This window comes from Rhinatrema bivittatum, chromosome 9 (assembly GCF_901001135.1).
Source record: "Rhinatrema bivittatum chromosome 9, aRhiBiv1.1, whole genome shotgun sequence".
Classification (NCBI taxonomy): Eukaryota; Metazoa; Chordata; class Amphibia; order Gymnophiona; family Rhinatrematidae; genus Rhinatrema; species Rhinatrema bivittatum.
In genome coordinates this window covers 223,045,245-223,064,945 of record NC_042623.1, presented here as the reverse complement: position 1 = coordinate 223,064,945, position 19,701 = coordinate 223,045,245, and the positions used below count along the sequence as shown (strand labels likewise).

General features: G+C 49.2%; 1 protein-coding gene across 2 annotated transcripts in view; it reads right to left on the bottom strand.

Moving 5' to 3' along the window:
- PARL (presenilin associated rhomboid like) overlaps nucleotides 1–19,701 on the bottom strand; it is a 263,836-nt gene that overhangs the window by 186,619 nt on the left and 57,516 nt on the right. For both annotated transcript variants that reach the window (XM_029617018.1, XM_029617019.1), the window contains exon 3: nucleotides 12,594–12,734. In XM_029617018.1, the coding sequence (XP_029472878.1) occupies nucleotides 12,594–12,734 (141 nt within the window). The remainder of the gene's footprint in view (nucleotides 1–12,593; nucleotides 12,735–19,701) is intronic.

Here is a 19,701-nt window from a genome sequence, read left to right as displayed (position 1 = left end):
AGAGTAACCTTCTTGAATGATGTTTAGCACCGATTTGTCCAAAGTGATCGACCCATCGTTGGTAGAGAGGGAGAGTCAACCCCCTATTTCCTCTTCCTGTGGATGGGTCGGCCCATTGTCATTGGGAAGCTCGGGTCGAGTCTGCCCCCGGACCTGATCCTCTCTTGAGTTGTCGGTTCCGCAAGGACGGGGACCTCCCGGAGGGATGAGGTGCCTGGAACGACGAATTCCTGTAGGGTCGAAAGTGTTGGGAGCCTCTGCCCCTACTCTTCTGGGAGAAGGACGCTGGGTTCTTTTTCCTCTGTCTTCCGGTAGCCGAGGCACTGGGGATTTGCCCCACTTGCTGGCTAGTTTCTCCAATTCGCTTCCGAATAGGAGAGATACCTTAAAGGACATTCTTGTGAGATTCGCCTTAGAAGTCGCGTCTGCAGACCAGTTCCACAACCATAACTTCCTTCTGGCCGCCACAACCGAGGCTACTCCTCTGGCTGAGGTGCACACAAGGTCTGAGCTTGCATCCATCAGGAAGGCTGCAGCAGGCCAATCCAGGCCATAAGAACCTGGCAAGTACCCAAAAACTAAGTCTATTTCATGTTACCGTTGCTAGTAATAGCAGTGACTATTTTCTAAGTCAACTTAATTAATAGCAGGTAATGGATATCTCCTCCAAGAACTTATCCAATCCTTTTTTAAACACAGCTATACTAACTGAACTAACCACGTCCTCTGGCAACAAATTCCAGAGTTTAATTGTGCACTGAGTGAAGAAGAACTTTCTCCAATTAGTTTTAAATGTGCCACATGCTAACTTCATGGAGTGCCCCCTAGTCATTCTATTATCTGAAAGACTAAATAACCGATTCACATCTACCCGTTCTAGACCTCTCATGATTTTAAATACCTCTATCATATCCCCCCTCAACAGTCTCTTCTCCAAGCTGAAAAGTCCTAACCTCTTTAGTCTATCCTCATAGGGGAGCTGTTCCATTCCCCTTATCATTTTGGTCACCCTGCTCTGTACCGTCTCCATCGCAATTATATCTTTTTTGAGATGCAGCGACCAGAATTATACACAGTATTCAAGGTGGGGTCTCACCATGGAGCGATACAGAGGCATTATGACATTTTCCGTTTTATTCACCATTCCCTTCCTAATAATTCCCAACATTCTGTTTGCTTTTTTGACTGCCGTGGCACACTGAACTGACGATTTCAATGTGTTATCCACTATGATGCCTAGATCTTTTTCTTGGGTGGTAGCACCTAATATGGAACCTAACATTGTGTAACTATAGTATGGGTTATTTTTTCCCTATATGCATCACCTTGCCCTTATCCACATTAAATTTCATCTGCCATTTCAATGCCCAATTTTCCATTCTCACAAGGTCTTCCTACAATTTATCACAATCTGCTTGTGATTTAACTACTCTGAACAATTTTGTATCATCTGCAAATTTGATTACCTCACTCGTCGTATTTCTTTCCAGATCATTTATAAATATATTGAAAAGTAAGTCTCCCAATACAGATCCCTGAGGCACTCCACTGCCCACTCCCTTCCACTGAAAAAATTGTCCATTTAATCCTACTCTCTGTTTCCTGTCTTTTAGCCAGTTTGTAATCCATGAAAGGACATCGCCACCTATACCATGACTTTTTACTTTTCCTAGAAGTCTCTAGTGAGGAACTTTATCAAACGCCTTCTGAAAATCCAAGTACACTACATCTACCTTTATCCACATGTTTATTAACTCCTTCAAAAAAGTGAAGCTGATTTGTGAGGCAAGATTTGCCTTGGGTAAAGACATGCTGACTTTGTTCCATTAATCCATGTCTTTCTATGTGTTCTGTGATTTTGATGCTTAGAACACTTTCCACTATTTTTCCTGGCACTAAAGTCAGGCTAACCGGTCTGTAGTTTCTCAGATCGCCCCTTTTTAAATATTGGGGTTACATTAGCTATTCTCCAGTCTTCAGGTACAATGGATGATTTTAATGATAGGTTAAAAATTTTTACTAATAGGTCTGAAATTTCATTTTTTATTTCCTTCAGAACCCTGGGGTCTATACCATCCAGTCCAGGTGATTTACTACTCTTCAGTTTGTCAATCAGGCCTACCACATCTTCTAGGTTCACCGTGATTTGGAACAGTCCATCTGAATCATTACCCATGAAAACTTTCTCCGGAACGGGTATCTCCCCAACATACTCTTTAGTAAACACTGAAGCAAAGAAATCATTTAATCTTTCCACGATGGCCTTATCTTCTCTAAGTGCCCCTTTAACCACTCGATAATCTAACGGTCAAACTGACTCCCTCACAGGCTTTCTGCTTCGGATATATTTTAAAAAGTTTTTACTATGAGTTTTTGCCTCTACGGCCAACTTCTTTTCAAATTCTCTCTTAGCCTGTTTTATCAATGTCTTACATTTAACTTGCCAACGCTTATGCATTATCCTATTTTCTTCTGATGGATCCTTCTTCCAATTTTTGAATGAAGATCTTTTGGCTAAAATGGCTTCTTTCACCTCCCCTTTTAACCATGCCGGTAATCGTTTTGCCTTCTTTCCACCTTTTTTAATGTGTGGAATACATCTGGACTGTGCTTCTAGGATGTTTTTTTTGTTTTGTTTTTTTGTTTGTTTTTTTTTAACATTGACCACACCTCTTGTAGCTGCTCCTTTCAGTTTTTTTCTTACAATTTTTCTCATTTTATCAAAGTTTCCCTTTTGAAAGTTTAGCATGAGAGCCGTGGATTTTCTTACTGTCCCCCTTCCAGTCATTAATTCAAATTTGATCATATTATGATCACTATTGCCAAGCAGCCCCACCATCGTTACCTCTCTCACAAAATTCTGTCCTCCACTGAGAATTAGATCTAAAATTGCTCCCTCTCTTGTCTGTTTCTGTACCAATTGCTCCATAAAAATGTCATTTATTCCTTCCAGGAACTTTATATCTCTAGCATGTACCGATGATACATTTACCCAGTCAATATTGGGGTAATTGAAGTCTCCCATTATCACCGCACTACCAATTTGGTTAGCTTCCCTGATTTCTCTTAGCATTTCACTATCAGTCTCACCATCTTGACCAGGTGGACGGTAGTGTACTCCTATCACTATAGTCCTCCTTTAAAGTTCACCTCCAGGGCATCCCATTCCAGGTCAATCAGTTCCTGGATGGCTTCCAACATTGGGAAATAGCATGAGGCCTTACGAAGGGACACAAAAATGGGGTTCTTCTTTGGTTCAGTCATGGTTCCGTGCCTGGAATCCCCAGAGTCTTCAGAGTCTGGGAGACAAGGGCTGGCAATTCATCCCTGTGGAAGAAGCGAAGCATGGTTCTGTATGGTTCCAGGTCTGGAGGGATTTCCCCTTCCCCCAGTGAGTCACCATATTTATCTGTGGTGTCTGGGTCCCTGTCAGGGAAATTCTTGGTGAGGCAAGGCATGTCTTGAGGCACCCAAGCAGGGCCGGGAAGGTCAGGTGCTCCCGGGTGGGGTTCCACCCAGGTTGCGGCCGGGACTGCTTGCGCCTGAACGAAGGCTTGCAGTCTCTGGAAACATTCCAACTAGGAGAAGGCCCCTGGATCCATAATAGCCCCAGGGGGAGTTGGAGTAGGGCCCACTGAAATGCCCTCTCGTGGGGAGGACGCCATTTTGGAATTGCTTAGTTCCGGGGTGCTGTCGGATGATGTAGTTCCCGACCCATCCTCAGACTGTGAAGGAACAGGCTTGGAACACTTGAGAATCTAGTCCTCCCTAGGCTTCTTCGCAGTGTTGACTCAGGCAGGACTCCAGTTCAGGCTGTGCAGCTCTGATGTGGCAGGCTGTGCAAAGGGATTACCATCTGAGCTTCTTTGCCGCCGGTGCCATTGCCTCTGTGTATAATCGCACAGGTAATGCGCCTCGATATGCGCGCTGTTATGCGCGCATGGTTATAAGCGCAGTTATGCAAGCATGTAGATATGTGCGAGGCTGTGCACGTAGCAAGTTGGGTGCACAGACAGTCCAACCTGCCCCGCACGTACCGACGGTTGAGGAGGGGAAGATGGGGCTGAAGCCCCCTGCACGCAAGATTGCACCGCCGAGTGTCTCCATGTGTCTGGACCATCGCGCCGGAACGGGGCCTAGCCTAACCAAGGCTGCTCCCCTATTTACCTCGCCGGATGGAAAACTGATTCAGTACAGCCTGCCGAGCTCGGACACCTTAGGTTAAAGTTTCCTGCTTACCTGGTCTCGGCGCTTACCGGCCGTGTGCAGGGACGGTCTCCAGCTGCAGGGGGAGAGGGCTTTAGCCTTCACCGCCGCACTCAGCTATGCACCAGCTGCCTTTCAGCCGCTTTAGTAGATAAGTCCATGCCGGGAGCCAGCTACTGGACCAAGGCACATTTCTGAGGGATCTCTAACATCACCTCAGGAATTCTCAACTGGGGGAGGGACCCTTAGGTATCACTGCAGGAGAGCGGGGCTCAATCCTCTTTAAAGTGAAGGTAAGAATTTCTTCTTTGTGCAGCAATTTCGCTAACAGTGCTAGTGTGGGGATAGTGTCCGCATCTGCTACGAGACAGAGAGATACTGACAAGCTGAGGTCACCGCAGGGGTATATCTAGGGTGATGTCTGCTTTGAAATCTGACTCCATCTCCCATCTGCTAGCAGAAGAGCACATAACCCACTGTCCTGAGTCCATCTGGCTACACGCTAGGAAACCATAATTTTGTTGATAAATTTAAGAGAATATGGGTGACTTAAGTGAGATGGAAGGAGAAAGACAGAGATAAAACACTAACTTTTATTTTAATGTTGCAATCCACTGCTGAGTTTTAAATTGAAAGAGGGGGTTGCCATTGGAAAGTCACCACACCTTAAATTTATATTAAATTTATTTTAGATTAGGCATTTTCTATTGTGCTATTGGTATACAATTTATATTTTCATTACAAATTCAACATGTATTTACTAGTCCAAATTTTGCTGGCTAAGACTGAACTTATATAACGATTATGTGGGGAAGGGGAGGGGGAATAAGGTTTTGGGTTAAAACTATGAACATCACTGTAAATACTAGTGAATTAAGATATGACACTTTCCCAGGGGGATGGCATCCTTACATGTTGTTATGAAATGTGATATTCAATAAAATTATGTGATTTAAAAAAAAAAGAGATAGGCGACTATCTCTTGGCTCTGCAAGATGGTTCACAAACCTTCGCTGAGGGGTTCGGTAGGCACCTCCACTCGAGCCTGTGCCCCATCTGGGCTGCCCAGGCCGAAAGGTCTGAGCCCTACTCAGGGACCGACCTCTGAGAAGCTCCCCCTTTAGCAACTGAGGAACCAGGACTCTTTTTTGGCCATCTTTCTTTGTTCTTTTTCTTTTTTACTCACCCCCAAACAAGAATGACCCTTTAAGGGGCAATTCCATAAGATTAAACTTTGAAATTGTATTGGCTGAACAATGGCTCAGCCACAGCTGCCACCTGGCTGCTATCCCCGAAGCCATTCCTCTAGCAGAGGAATGAACCAGGTCCAGCCTGCATCCGCCAACAAGGCAGCAGCCGATTCCATCACTGCCCTGGTATTCAAACCAGACTCATCAACTTCCTGAGGTCGGAACAGACAAGAGCGAGCCACCAGGGAACAGCAAGAGGCGATCTGCATCCTTCAACGTTGCTCCCCTTTCCACAGGAATGATTGTCCACTTGGTGACGGAACACACCAGCGCATTCCAATTTAGGAAACACAATCCCCTGTAGGGAAATGCACATCCACCATCTGCTGGACACTGAGAACACTGGCGGGCTGATGTCAGTGCAGGAGTATATATACCCTGACGTCAGCTTTGCTCTGTCTCCATCTGTTAGTAGAGGTGCATAACCCACTGGTGTGGATTAACCCGTCTGAATGCTAATGGAGCAATCACTTACCTGATAATTTCATTTTCCTTAGTGTAGACAGATGGACTCAGGACCAATGGGTATAGTGTACTCCTGATAGCAATTGGAGACTGATCAGATTTCAATCTGACGTCAACCCTAGTACATATGCCCCTGCAGGAAGCCCTGCTCTTCAGTATTCTCCTCGAAAAGCATTGTGGATATATGTGTGACTGACTAATTTGAATAACTTGATTAACTTCATAACATGAATAACTTGATTAACTTTATAAATTCGTTAACTTGATTATTTTGAACTGGTTGAATTGGCTATAGCTGGAGACCGCCAGTGCCCTCAACCGGGAAACGTCGACACCCGGTAGGATGGGTGTCCTAGATGAAGGAAAGCATGGCTTACCCTTGAATCCCTCGCTCCCGGGGATGTCCCCCAGGAGTTCCATGAGTAACGGCAGCAATGGGTGGGATGCTGAGTCCATCTGTCTACACTAAGGAAAACAAAATTATCAGGTAAGTAATTTCTCCATTTCCTAGCGTGTAGCAGATGGACTCAGGACCAATGGGATGTATAAAAGCTACTCCCGAACTGGGAGTAGCCCGTGACCCACTTAGTACTGCCCTTGCAAATGCTGTGTCCTCCCAAGCCTGAACATCTAGGCGGTAAAACCTGGAGAAGGTATGGAAGGAGGACCATGTCGCCACCCTGCAGATCTCAGCAGGTGACAGCATCTTGGTTTCCGCCCAGGACACTGCCTGGGCTCTAGTAGAATGGGCTTTGACTTGTAGAGGCGGTGGCTTGCCTGCTTCCATGTAGGCCGCCTTGATGACTTCTTTGATCCAGCGGGCTATGGTTGCTCGCGAGGCCGCTTCCCCTTGCTTCTTCCTGCTGTGCAGGATGAATAGATGGTCCGTCTTTCGTACGGATTCCGACCTTTCCAGGTATCTGACTAGGAGCCTGCCGACGTTGAGATGTCGTAGACTTCGAGCCTTTTCCGAATTCTTATGCTCATCTGGTGATGGTAGCGAGATGGTTTGGTTGAGATGGAAGTGAGACACCACTTTGGGGAGGAACGACGGAACTGTGCGTAACTGGACGGTTCCCTGGGGTGAGTCTGAGGAACGGCTCCCGGCAGGACAGTGCTTGTAGCTCGGATATACGACGAGCTAAATAGACTGCCAGCAGGAAGGCTGTCTTCAATGTTAATGGAGAGACAGGCCGCGGAGAGGTCTGAAGGAGGTTCCTGCTAGGAAGTCTAGGACCAGGTTGAGGTTCCAAAGAGGCACTGGCCACTTTAGGGGTGGTCGGATGTGCTTGACTCCTTTCAGGAAGCGGGAGACATCCGAGTGAGAGGCTATGCTGCTGCTCTTGCTCTTGGTTCCGGAGCATGACAAGGCCGCCACCTGTACCTTGATGGAGTTGAGGGACAATCCATTCTGTAGGAACTCCAAAATCGTAGGAATTTTGACTGAGTGTGGTATGATGTCGTGGTCCTCACACCAGGTTTCGAATACTCTCCAAATCCTTATGTATGTCAGGGATGTGGAGAACTTGCATGCTCGGAGTAGGGTGTCAATTACAGCCCCCGAGTATTCGCTCTCTCTCAGGCGAGTCCTCTCAATGGCCAGACCGTAAGAGAGAATCGAGCTGGATCCTCATGGAGGATCGCTCCCTGTTGGAGCAGGTCTCTGTGTGGAGGTAGCAGCAGGGTGTTCCCTGCCAACAGTCTTCGCATGTCTGCGTACAATGGTCTTCTTGGCCAGTCCGGAGCCACTAGAAGTACTGGCCCCCTGTGGTGTTCTATCTTGGGGGTGATCACGCCCAATAGGGGCCACGGCGGGAAAGCATATAACAGAATCTCCTGTGGCCAGGTCTGTACCAGGGCATCGATTCCCTGGGACTGGGGTTCCCGCCTGCGGCTGAAGAAACTGGGAACTTGGGCGTTGGACCGGCTTGCCAGGAGGTCCATGGTTGGTGTTCCCCAATGGTTTACTATCAGTTGGAATGCTGTGGTTGACAGTTTACATTCTCCTGGATCTAGACTCTCTCTGCTGAGGTAGTTCGCTGCGACATTGTCTTTCCCGGCAATGTGGATGGCCAAGATCTCTTGAAGATTCACTCCCGCCCATGACATTAGGGGGTCTATTTCCATAGACACCTGTTGGCTTCTGGTTCCTCCTTGACAGTTGATGTAGGCCACTGTTGTGGCGTTGTCCAACATTACTCTGACTGCTTTGCCTCGGAGTCTGTGACCGAACCTTAGGCAGGCTAGTCTGACTGCCCGTGCTTCTAGGTGATTGATATTCCATCCAGACTCTTCTTTGTTCCATTGCCCTTGGGCTGCTAGCTCCTGGCAGTGTGCTCCACAGCCACGTAGGCTGGCATCCGTGGTGAGTAGGATCCAGGTTGGGGAGGATAGTCTCGTTCCCTGGCTCAGATGGGCTTCTTGTAGCCACCATCGTAGTTGGGCCCCAACTCTGTCCGGGAGGTGAAGCCGTACGGTGTAGTTCTGGGACAGAGGATTCCATCGTGATAGTAGTGAGCGTTGTAGGGGTCTCATGTGAGCCCGTGCCCATGGGACTACCTCCAGTGTGGATGCCATGAAGCCGAGAATTTGTAGGTAATCCCATGCTGTGGGGCGAGGTTCGCTCATCAGGGTTCGTAACTGGGTCATCAGTTTTGATCTCCTTGTTTGTGTCAGGATGACCTTGTCTTGTTTGGTGTCGAACCGGACTCCCAGGTATTCTAGAGATTGGGAGGGCTTCAGGCAGCTCTTGTTTGTGTTGACCACCCACCCGAGGCTCTCCAGTAGAGTCTTGACTCTGTTGGTTGCCTGGTGGCTTTCCTCTGGGGATTTCGCTCTGATCAGCCAATCGTCTAGATAAGGGTGCACGCGGATTCCTTCCTTCCTCAGTGTTGCTGCCACCACCACTATGATCTTGGTGAACGTCCGGGATGCAGTGGCTAACCTAAAAGGTAGTGTCCGGAACTGGTAGTGACAGTCCAGGATCGAGAAGCGTAGAAAACGCTGATATTCTTGATAAAATCGGAATGTGTAGGTAGGCTTCCGACAGATCCAGGGAGGTAAGGAACTCTCCCGGTTATATCGCCCTTATTACCGAGCGTAGGGTTTCCATGCGGAAGCGGGGAATCTTCAGGTAACGGTTGACTGCCTTGAGGTCCAGGATAGGTCTGAACGTTCCTTCCTTCTTGGGAACGATAAAATAGATGAAATAATGGCCAGTATTTATTTGTTGTGTTAGCACCGGTGTTATAGCCTCTAAGGCTAGTAACCTGGTCAGTGTAGCTTCCACTGCCATTCTTTTGGAAGGGTCATGGCAGGGAGATTCCACAAGCTTGTCTGGAGGGAGGTGGTGGAAATCCAGATAATATCCCTCTCGAATGATGGAGAGGACCCACTTGTCCGAAGTTATCTCGACCCATCTTTGGTAGAATAGGGCCAGTCTGCCCCCAATGGCTTCTTCCTCTGGATGGGTCAGCTGATTTTCATTGTGGTGTGCGGCTGGGGCCTGGGCCCAAGCTGGCTCCCCTTTTATTGTGCTTGTTCCGAAAGGACTGGCTCTGGCCTGCAGGGCAGGCCACTTGATATAAGCTTCTATATGGGTTGAAGCGCTGTGATCCTCTGCCCCTGGAGGTCCGGGGGAAGGATCGCTGGTTTCTCTTATTCCTGTCCTCCGGTAGACGCGGCGGTGGGGACTCGCCCCACTTGTTGGCTAGTTTCTCTAATTCGCTTCCGAACAGGAGTGTTCCCTTGAAAGGTATCCTTGTGAGTCTCGTTTTGGAGGATGCGTCGGCTGACCAGTTCTAGAGCCAAATTTGTCTTCTGGCTGCCACGGCGGATGAGACTCCTCTAGCTGCCATGCGTACCAGATCCGAAGCGGCGTCCACGAGGAACGATACGGCTGTTTCCAGGGCTTCCCCAGGAGTGTTGTTCCTGGTCTGCACTAAGCAGGTGCGTGTCACCACAGCACAGCAGGCCGCGATCTGTAAAGACATAGCAGAGACGTCAAAGGACTGTTTGAGGATAGATTCCAGACGTCTGTCTTGAGCATCCTTGAGTGCTGCTCCTCCCTTCACTGGGATAGTAGGGCGCTTCGAAACCACGCAGACCATGGCATCCACTTTCGGACATGCCAGGAGATCTTTGGCTGCTGGGTCCAGAGGGTACATGGCTGCCAGAGCCCAGCCCCCTTTGAACGTGGTTTTTGGGGCCTCCCATTCCAGGTCAATTAGTTGCTGGACGGCTTGTAATAGTGGGAAATGGCGGGAGGGCTGACTAAGTCCCTCCAAAAGTGGGTTCGGCTTAGGTTCCCCCGAGGTGCTTGTGCCCGGGATGGCAAGCTCTTTCAAAGCTGTGCGTGACCAGGTCTGGATGTTCGTCCTTGGTGAAGAAGCGTCTCATGGTTCGATGGGGTTCTGTCCCCGGGAGTTCCCCTTCCTCCAGGAGTTCTGAATCCTCATTTGAGATGTCTGTGTCCACGAAGGTGGGGCTTCTGGGCGGTGGGATTACGTCCCTGGGCATAGAGGGTCCTGGTATGTTGAGGTCCTCTGGTGGTGCCTGTGACCACATTGTAGGAGGTTGTGTGTGGACGAAGGTATGCAGACCTTTGAAGAATTCCACCCAGGAAATAGAAGCTGGGTCTAGACTAGGGGGTGCTGTGTCCCTGGGGAGCCCCGTTTGAGTGGGGGGGGTCCCGCTGTGTAATGCTAGGTCCGGCGTACCGCTCAAAGGGCTGGGGTCCGGTACAGCTGGGGAGGGCCATGAGTTGGGTCCCCCTAGGGCCTCTTTGCACTGTAAACACAGGGCCGTGGCCTCCTCATGCTGTGCAGCTCTAATGTGGCATGCTGGGCAAAGGCCCTGAGCTTTGAGCTTATTTTCAGGTGGAGCCATGGTTTGTGCGCATATAATACAGTTGTGCGTCGAAGATGCGCGTGTAGGTTTAGTGCGCGCGTGCCGAGTGATGTGCACGCGGGTCGAAGTTATGCGCCCAGCACAGTGAGCGCGTGGCTATGCGCTTCGCTTATGCACCCAGTACTTGAGCGCACAAGTTATTTGCGCGCACAGCTCGCCTCTGTGCGCACAGATCATGACGGCGGACAGGACGGCAAACAGGGCCAAGATGGTGACGGCGACCACGCGGACAATATGGCAACCACCTCTGAGGGTTCCACGTGGGAGGGCCCTTGGATCTGACCGGGGTCTAGCTCTGCCAGGGCCGATCAACCCGGTGGCACTGGTCCCGGCTGGTGACCTGTGCGTCTCCTCGAGCTTCGGAGACCAGAGACTTTTAAATAGATTTCTACCTTACCTTGTCCCGGCTGCAGGGGGAGAGGGAAAATACCTTCACTGCCGCGTTCGAGGTTGCACCCGCTGCCTCTCAACCTCACCCGATGTCGGGGGCTAGGTCCCCGCCGAAGGTCGGCCGCTGGACCAAGGCTCACCTCCGAGGGATCGCAGAAATCACTTTGGGAATCTTGACTGGGGGAGGGACCCAACGGGTGTCACCACAGGAGAGCGGGGCTCTTCTGTAGAGGTAAGATTTCTTCTTAATTTGGATCTCTTTGGTAAATTTTACTCTAACGCTATGCTAGCTTGCATAGAGTCCCTAACTGCTATGGAGACGGAAAATACTGAAGAGCTGCACTTCCTGCAGGGGTATATGTACTAGGGCTTACGTCAGATTGAAATCTGATCCGTCTCCAACTGCTATCAGGAGTACACTACACTATACCCATTGGTCCTGAGTCCATCTGCTACACACTAGGAAAGAAACTGATTTTTTTATTTGATGATTTATTCAAAGACAGTATTAGTTACAGACCTCTGCCTGATGGGTTTCTGCTTAATTCTTAGGAATCTCATATCTGCCCAGTCCTGAAGCTTCATAAGATTATATATTTGGCATGTTGATTATCTATTAAACATATCTGACTCTTCAGTGTTTCCCAACCAGTGTACCTTCAGACCTGATCAGGTGTGCCACCGCTGCCTGATGCTCAGACACACACCAGCACCTGGGCTCTGCTCTCAGAACCTCAAAGCAACAAGATCCAGCGGTGGTTCTTAAATATGTAGGAGCTCCTTTCTGAGAACATGTGATCATACATGCCTCTTTCTAGCAACAGCATGAGCCCTGTAGTATAGTAAATAGGCAGCATGCAGGGTATGGATAGCCTGGCCCCAGTTCGTGTGGTACACATAATACCTCATCATCTTCTCCCTCCTAAGCTTCCTCCTAAGTCCTTTTAGCTCCTCATCCCCAGACTGAGTGAAATATGGAGAGAGTGCACCAAGAACTGGCTACAACTCATTCTGAGTGCTAGGAGCAGCAGCAGTGGAGGAGCTCTGGCAGCCACATGCAACAGACATGGTATCTAACTGGACTGGCTGTCCACCTTACACAGACTTCTATCTTACTTGTACATAGAGGGAAATGGTCCACTGTGATCGGTTCATGTGTGTCTTCGCCCCCTCTCTCCTTTTGTTTTAAAATTTGGAAGAAAGATTGATGGGGCTTTCAGTGCCGCCTAGCTCTCATATGAGTCCTCTCCTTGTCCATATTGTCTGTCCCATGGAGGCTGGTGTGCCACACAACATTTTGGTTAATATGGGTGTGCCCTGAACTTGAAAAGGTTGGGAAACACTGTGCTAAGTCATTAATAGATGCATGAACACCTGTTTTCTGAAGTCTCCCTTTTTTTGAGGCTGTAATTTTTCCATCCAATCTACTCGCAGCTCATCAAAGTAGCGCTGGATCCGAGATTTGAGCGATTCATACTGCCAAATAGCAGCGGATCCAAATGCACAACCTGTAAACTATAAGAAATAAATGCAGTCAAAACCAATAAAAAAACCAAATGAAATAACCTATTACTATTTAGACAAAACCTAAAAAAAAATATAATAAAAACAAATACAAAGAGGACTCTTGCAGACTCTACCCTTTACAGTATTTCTATGCTATTCTTAGGGTAGTGCTGCCATCTTTCAATCAGAATAAATCCACTTTTGTAATGTAAGAGTACATTTTTTATGACATACCAGTTGATGGCACATGCTGAACATGTGTATGTTTTTACTCTGAAGCTGGCTCTGATCACGAACCAAACATGAAAATTGCTGCAAGCTAATTGGAGCCAAAACTTAAATAAGAGAAGCGTACTAACCTGTTAAAAGGTAGGAATGGTAAGAGGGAGCTGTCGCACTCGTAAACGTAGTAAGGTTGGGAGAGGAAGAAGGGAGGGGGCTGGAGTATGGATACAAAGAGATGCGTTTAACCATTCGGTGTTGCTACCATATACTGTTTTATGTATTAATAGTAGACATTTATATTGAATTCTTGGCTGAATTGGTAACCAATGGAGCTCTCTCAAGACGGATGAAATATGGTCATATTTCCTCTTATTGGTTAATAGGCACGCTGCTGCGTTTTGTAATAATTGTAAAGGGCGTAAAGTTGAATTTGGTACTCTCAGCAGAAGGGTGTTGCAATAATCCAACTTCGGTGAAATAAGTGCCTGCAACACTGTGCGGAAATCCCCTATATGTAAAAAAGGTCTCAGTTTTTTTAAGATTTGTAATTTGTAAAAGCCATCTTTATTTATGGCTTTTATTGATGCTTTCATATTTAATTCTGCATCAAGAATAAGGCCTAGGTCTCTCGCTTCATACTTGATCCTATAGGATGGTAAAAGGGACTTTATTTCTGATTCTATCTTCTCTGTTACTTTATTGCTCATGTATAATATTTCTGTTATCTCTTGTGTTAAATCACTTACTTGTTGCGTTTAGAGTCTCTGACATCTGTTTTTTACACTTTCGCCTACCACATACTGTTATTTATTCCCTTAGTTTAACTTGCTTCTGTTTATGGTTTCACTGACCTGCTAATTATCTTTCATCACCCTTGCTATATTTGTCTTCGGGTTGCTTTTTGATCTAAACTTTATAAAGGAATTGGAATGGCAGCCTCCTTTTAGCTGGCTCCTCCAGCTGTCTTTACGCTAGTGGTACCCTGGTGTCATGTTAATCTTGTCTTCACACATTTTTATTTACAGGGATCCTTTCTAAATCTTGGCAGAATTTCACAGACCAAATAACATATGAAAAGTCACTCGGGGTTAACACCTCACCAGTGCACATTTGAAAAGCACTTCATTCACATACGTGTATATAGATTCCTATTTTTTGCTTTTCCCCCCTCCCCTTCCCCTCTTATTACTGTATTAATACTTCTGGGTTTCAGGTATTTCTTGACGCTCACTTTTCTTCACTCTATGTCCCCTTGATCCTCTCTTTATAGGAGATGCAGTGATTTTATCAACCTGCTTCTTACTGCCATTGTTTTCTATGATTTAACATCCTTCTTCAAACACATTAGAATGGTGCTCTTCCAATTGTAAGTTCTCTTCTGGTTTCCATTTCAGCCTTCGTTTATCTGTAATTGGTCCTTTGAAATTTGTTTTCACTTGAGTGATGTGTTATTTCAGGTAATTGGTTCAAACCCCCCCCCCCCCCCCCCCAAATTATCCTCTGGAAATTCCCCTTGATATATCTAATGGGGTATGTATTTCCTTGTGTTTTTACAGTTACCTCTCTAGCCATGCCATCCTTTCTTTGGTCCTAACAATTGTTCAATTGATTATATTTTTGCAGACACATTTCTCAAGAATGTAATGTTGAGATTACTTACCTGATAATCTCGTTTTCCTTAGTGTAGACAGATGGACTCAGAACAAATGGGTATAGTGTGCTCGTGCTAGCAGTTGGAGACGGATCTGACATCAGCACGGGTACATATACCCCCACAGGAAGTGAAGCTCTTCAGTAATCTTCCTTGCAAAAGCTGTTATGGATATATGTGTACTGACGATCAATGAAATAGTGAAAACAGGATTCCCCTGACCGATTGATTGGAGCTGGAGACCGCCAGCATTCCCAACCGGAAGGCGTCGACACCTGGCAGAGTGGACACACTCATGTAAGAAGTGATAAGGCTTACCTTGAATTGGTGAAACCAATGTAGACAGGCAGCTGGGCGGGATGTCCATCTGTCTACACTAAGGAAAACGAGATTATCAGGTAAGTAATCTCAACATTTCCTGTCGTGTAGCCAGATGGACTCAGAACAAGTGGGATGTACAAAAGCTTTACTCCCAGACTGGGCAGGAGGCTGCCTGAGGACCTGTATTACCTGAGGGTAATACTGCCCTCGCAAATGCTGTGTCCTCCCTGGCCTGGACATCCAGACGGTAGAACCTGGAGAAGCTATGGAGGGAGGACCACGTCGCCGCTTTACATATTTCTGCAGGCGACAGCATCCTAGATTCCGCCCAAGATGCTGCTTGGGCTCTGGTAGAATGATCCTTGACTTGAAGAGGCGGTGACTTCCCGGCCTCTACGTAGGCCGCTCTGATAACTTCTTTAATCCAGCGGGCGATGGTGGGCCGAGAGGCCACTTCACCTTGTTTCTTCCCGCTGTGAAGGACGAACAGATGGTCAGTCTTTCGTACTGTTTCTGTCATTTCCAGATATCTGGGCAGCAATCTGCCGATGTCGAGATGGCGTAGCAAACGCCCTTCTTCAGATTTCTTCAAACCTGCCGTGGTTGGCAAGGATATGGTTTGGTTGAGGTGAAATTGTGAGACTACCTTAGGCAAGAAGGATGGAACTGTGCGAAGATGGATAGCCTCTGGAGTGATTCTGAGAAAAGGATCACGGCAAGACAGTGTTGTAGCTCTGAGATGCGGCGTGCTGAACATACAGCCAGCAAGAACACCATCTTCAAAGTTAGAGAACGGAGAGACAGGCCCCGGAGGGGTCTGAAGGTGGATCCCGCGAGGAAATCCAAAACTATGTTGAGGTTCCACAAAGGTACTGGCCACTTCAGTGGCGGACGAATGTGCTTGATTCCTTTCAGGAAGCGAGAAACATCTGGGTGTGTGGCAATGGTCTTGCCATCCCTCCAGGGACCATAGCAAGACAGCGCAGCCACCTGAACCTTGATGGAGCTGAGGGAGAGACCCTTCTGAAGTCCATCCTGCAGGAAATCCAAAACAATAGGGATTGTAGTCGCATGCGGATTGGTGCCGTGAGTGTCGCACCAGTCTTCAAATACTCTCCAGATCCTGACATAGGTGAGGGATGTGGAAAACTTGCGAGCTCGGAGGAGTGTATCTATCACTGGCTCCGAGTTACCTCTTTTCTTCAGTCTAGCCCTCTCAATGGCCAGACCGTAAGAGAGAATTGAGCCAGATCCTCGTGAAGGATGGGACCTTGACGTAGCAGGGCCCAGAGCGGAGGCAGGGGAAGGGGCTCCCCTGCCAGTTGTCTTCTCATGTCCATGTACCAGGGTCTTCTTGGCCAGTCTGGTGCCACTAGAAGAACTAGGCCCCGGTACTTCCGAATCTTGTGGATAAGGGTGCCCAGCAGGGGCCACGGAGGAAAGGCGTATAGCAGGGCCCCTGGGGGCCATGGCTGAACCAGGGCGTCGATCCCTTGAGAGAACGGATCTCGCTTGCGGCTGAAGTATCTGGGTACTTGAGCATTGGACCTGTCCGCTAGTAGGTCCATGTCCGGAATCCCCCAGTGATCCACAATCATCTGGAAGGCTGTGGGGGACAGCTGCCATTCCCCCGGATTTAGGCTTTCTCTGCTGAGGAAGTCTGCCGTGGTGTTGCCCCTTCCGGCAATGTGCGGAGATGTCCTGAAGATTCGCCTCTGCCCAAGCCATCAGCGGGGCTCTCTCGAGGGACACCTGTTGGCTTCTGGTTCCGCCCTGTTGGTTGATGTATGCCACCGTGGTGGCGTTGTCTGACATCACTCTGACTGCCCTGTTCCTCAGTCTGTGAGCAAATTGCAGGCAGGCTAACCGGACTGCCCGTGCCTCTAGTCGGTTGATGTTCCACCCGGACTCTACCCTGCTCCACCGTCCTTGGGCGGTGAGTTCTTCGCAGAGTGCTCCCCATCCGCTCAGGCTGGCATCTGTGGTGAGCAGAGTCCACGTGGGGGAAGACATCTTTGACCCCCTGCTCGTGTGGTTGGACTGCAACCACCACAGAAGCTGAGTCCGCACTCTGGCTGGTAGAGGTAGATGCATGGAGTAATGCCGGAAGCGGGGGCTCCATCGAGAGAGCAGGGAGCGTTGTAGAGGTCTCATATGGGCCCTTGCCCAGGGTAACACTTCCAGGGTGGATGCCATGAGACCGAGAACCTGCAGGTAATCCCAAGCTGTGGGCCGACTGGCTCCCATCAAGGACCGAAGACGCGTCTGAAGTTTTAATCTTCTCTTGGTGGTGAGACTGACTGTGTCTGCCTGGGTGTCGAACTGGACTCCCAGATATTCCAGAGATTGGGAAGGCTGTAGGCAACTCTTGTTTAGGTTGACTACCCATCCCAGGCTTTCCAGAAGGGCGATCACCCTGTTGGTTGCCCGATGGCTCTCCTCTCGTGATTTCGCCCTGATCAGCCAATCGTCTAGGTAGGGATGGACCAGGATTCCTTCCCGTCTGAGCGCCGCTGCTACCACTATGATCACCTTGGTGAAGGTCCGCGGCGACGTGGCCAGCCCGAAGGGCAAAGCCCGGAACTGGAAGAGGCGTCCCAGCACCTTGAAGCGTAGGTAGCGCTGATGATCCTGATGAATCGGGATATGCAGGTAGGCTTCTGATAAATCTAAGGCCGTGAGGAGTTCTCCTGGCTGTACTGCGGTCTTGACTGAGCGCAGAGTTTCCATGCGAAACCTCGGGACCCTTAAGTATCGATTGACTGACTTGAGGTCCAATACGGGCCGGAAAATGCCCTCTTTCTTGGGTACCATGAAATAAATGGAATAATGCCCAGAATTCATTTCCCGTGCAGGTACCGGGATTATGGCTTTCAAGGACAGTAGCCTCGCCAAGGTAGCTTCCAATGCTGCCTTCTTGTGGATCGGACACGAAGATTCCACAAACCTGTCCGGAGGTAGATGATGGAAGTCCAGAAAATAACCCTCTCGGATGATGGCGAGGACCCTAGGTCCGATGTAATCTTGACCCATCTGGGGTAGAAGAGGGTTAACCTGCCCCCTATGGCCCCGTCCCCCAGACGGACCGGCTGAATCTCATTGGGAGGCGCGGCCGGGGCCTGAACCCGAGCCGGCTCCCCTCTTCTGCTGCTTGGGCCGAAAGGACTGGTTCCTGGCCTGAGGTCGGGGTGCCTGATAGCGACCCCTATAGGGAATGAAGCGTTGGGAGTTTCTGCCTCTAGAAGGCCTTGGAAAGGCGCACTGGTTCCTTTTGAACCTGTCTTCCGGCAGTCGAGGAATAGGAGAGGCACCCCATGTGCTGACCAGTTTATCAAGGTTGCTGCCGAACAGGAAAGAACCCCTAAAGGGCATTCTGGTGAGGCGTGTCTTTGAAGGAGCATCCGCTGACCAATTCCGTATCCAGAGCTGCCTCCTGGCAGCCACAGAAGATGAGATCCCCTTGGCTGTTGTACGGACGAGGTCAGATGCAGCATCCGTGAGGAACGAGAGAGCGGACTCCATGTCTGCCGCCGGAGCATTGTTCCTGACCTGTGACAAACAAGAACGAGTCACCACTGTGCAGCAGGTTGCAATTCACAAAGACAGAGCTGCCACCTCAAATGTCTGTTTCAGGATGGCGTCCAGTTGCCGGTCGTGAGGTTCCTTGAGGGCCGCCCCCCCCCCCCTCAACTGGAATGGTAGTGCGCTTGACCACCTCGCTAACCAAGGCGTCCACCTGAGGGCACGCCAGCATCTCCTTGATTGCCGGATCCAGGGGGTACATGCCTATCAGGCCCCGCCCCCCTTTGAATGAGGCCGCTGGTGCAGCCCATTCCAGATCTATCAGTTGCTGTGCGGCTTGCAAGAAGGGAAAATGGCGGGCTGTAGGGTGAAGACCTTCTAGCAGAGGGTTCTGTGTAGATGGCACCGTAGTGCTGGGGCCTGTAATATCCAACTCTGCCAGGCACTGAGATATTAGGTCGGAGAGATCTTCCTTGGGAAAGAACCACCTCATGGTTCGATATAGCTCCATCCCCGAGGGAAGTTCCCCCTCCTCGGATGGTTCTGATTCAGTCTCCGAGACATCAGGATCCACCTGAACCGGACCGCCCGGAGGCGGGTGTGCTTGCCCACGATAAGGGCGCGAAGGTCCAGGGGCAGGATCCGCTGGAGCAGCAACAGGAGCAGCAGCAACCGCAACAGCAGGGCCTGGACGGGAAGCTGATTGCATCTGTACAAAGGCATGGATTCCCTTAAAGAGATCCACCCAGGAAATGGAGGTGGTCTCAAGTCGTCGGGGTACCAAGTCCCCCGGGATCCCAGGTTGTTCGAGACTGCCTACAAGATCCGGGGTGGCCCCTGGGGAACTGTCAACAAACCTTGGTTGAGACTGGTCCTGGCCCGAGGCTCCCACTGCCTCCTCACATTGGGCACAAAGGGAGTCTGGCTCCTCGCTGTGCGTGGCTCTGAGCTGGCATGCTGAGCAGAGGCCGAGAGCTTTCACGCCGGAATCAGGAGGCACCGCCGCCCGGGACACCGGGGCATTCGATTGTTCCATTGCGCGCTGAAGAATATGCGCTGAATAATATGTGGCAGCAATATGCGCTCAATACAATATGCGCTCAATACAATATGCGCTCAATAATAAGCGACAGCTATATACGCTTAATACAATATGCGCTCAATAGTAAGCGACAGCTATATACACTTAATACAATATGCGCTCAATAGTAAGCAGCAGCTATATACGCTTAATACAATATGCGCTCAATAATATGC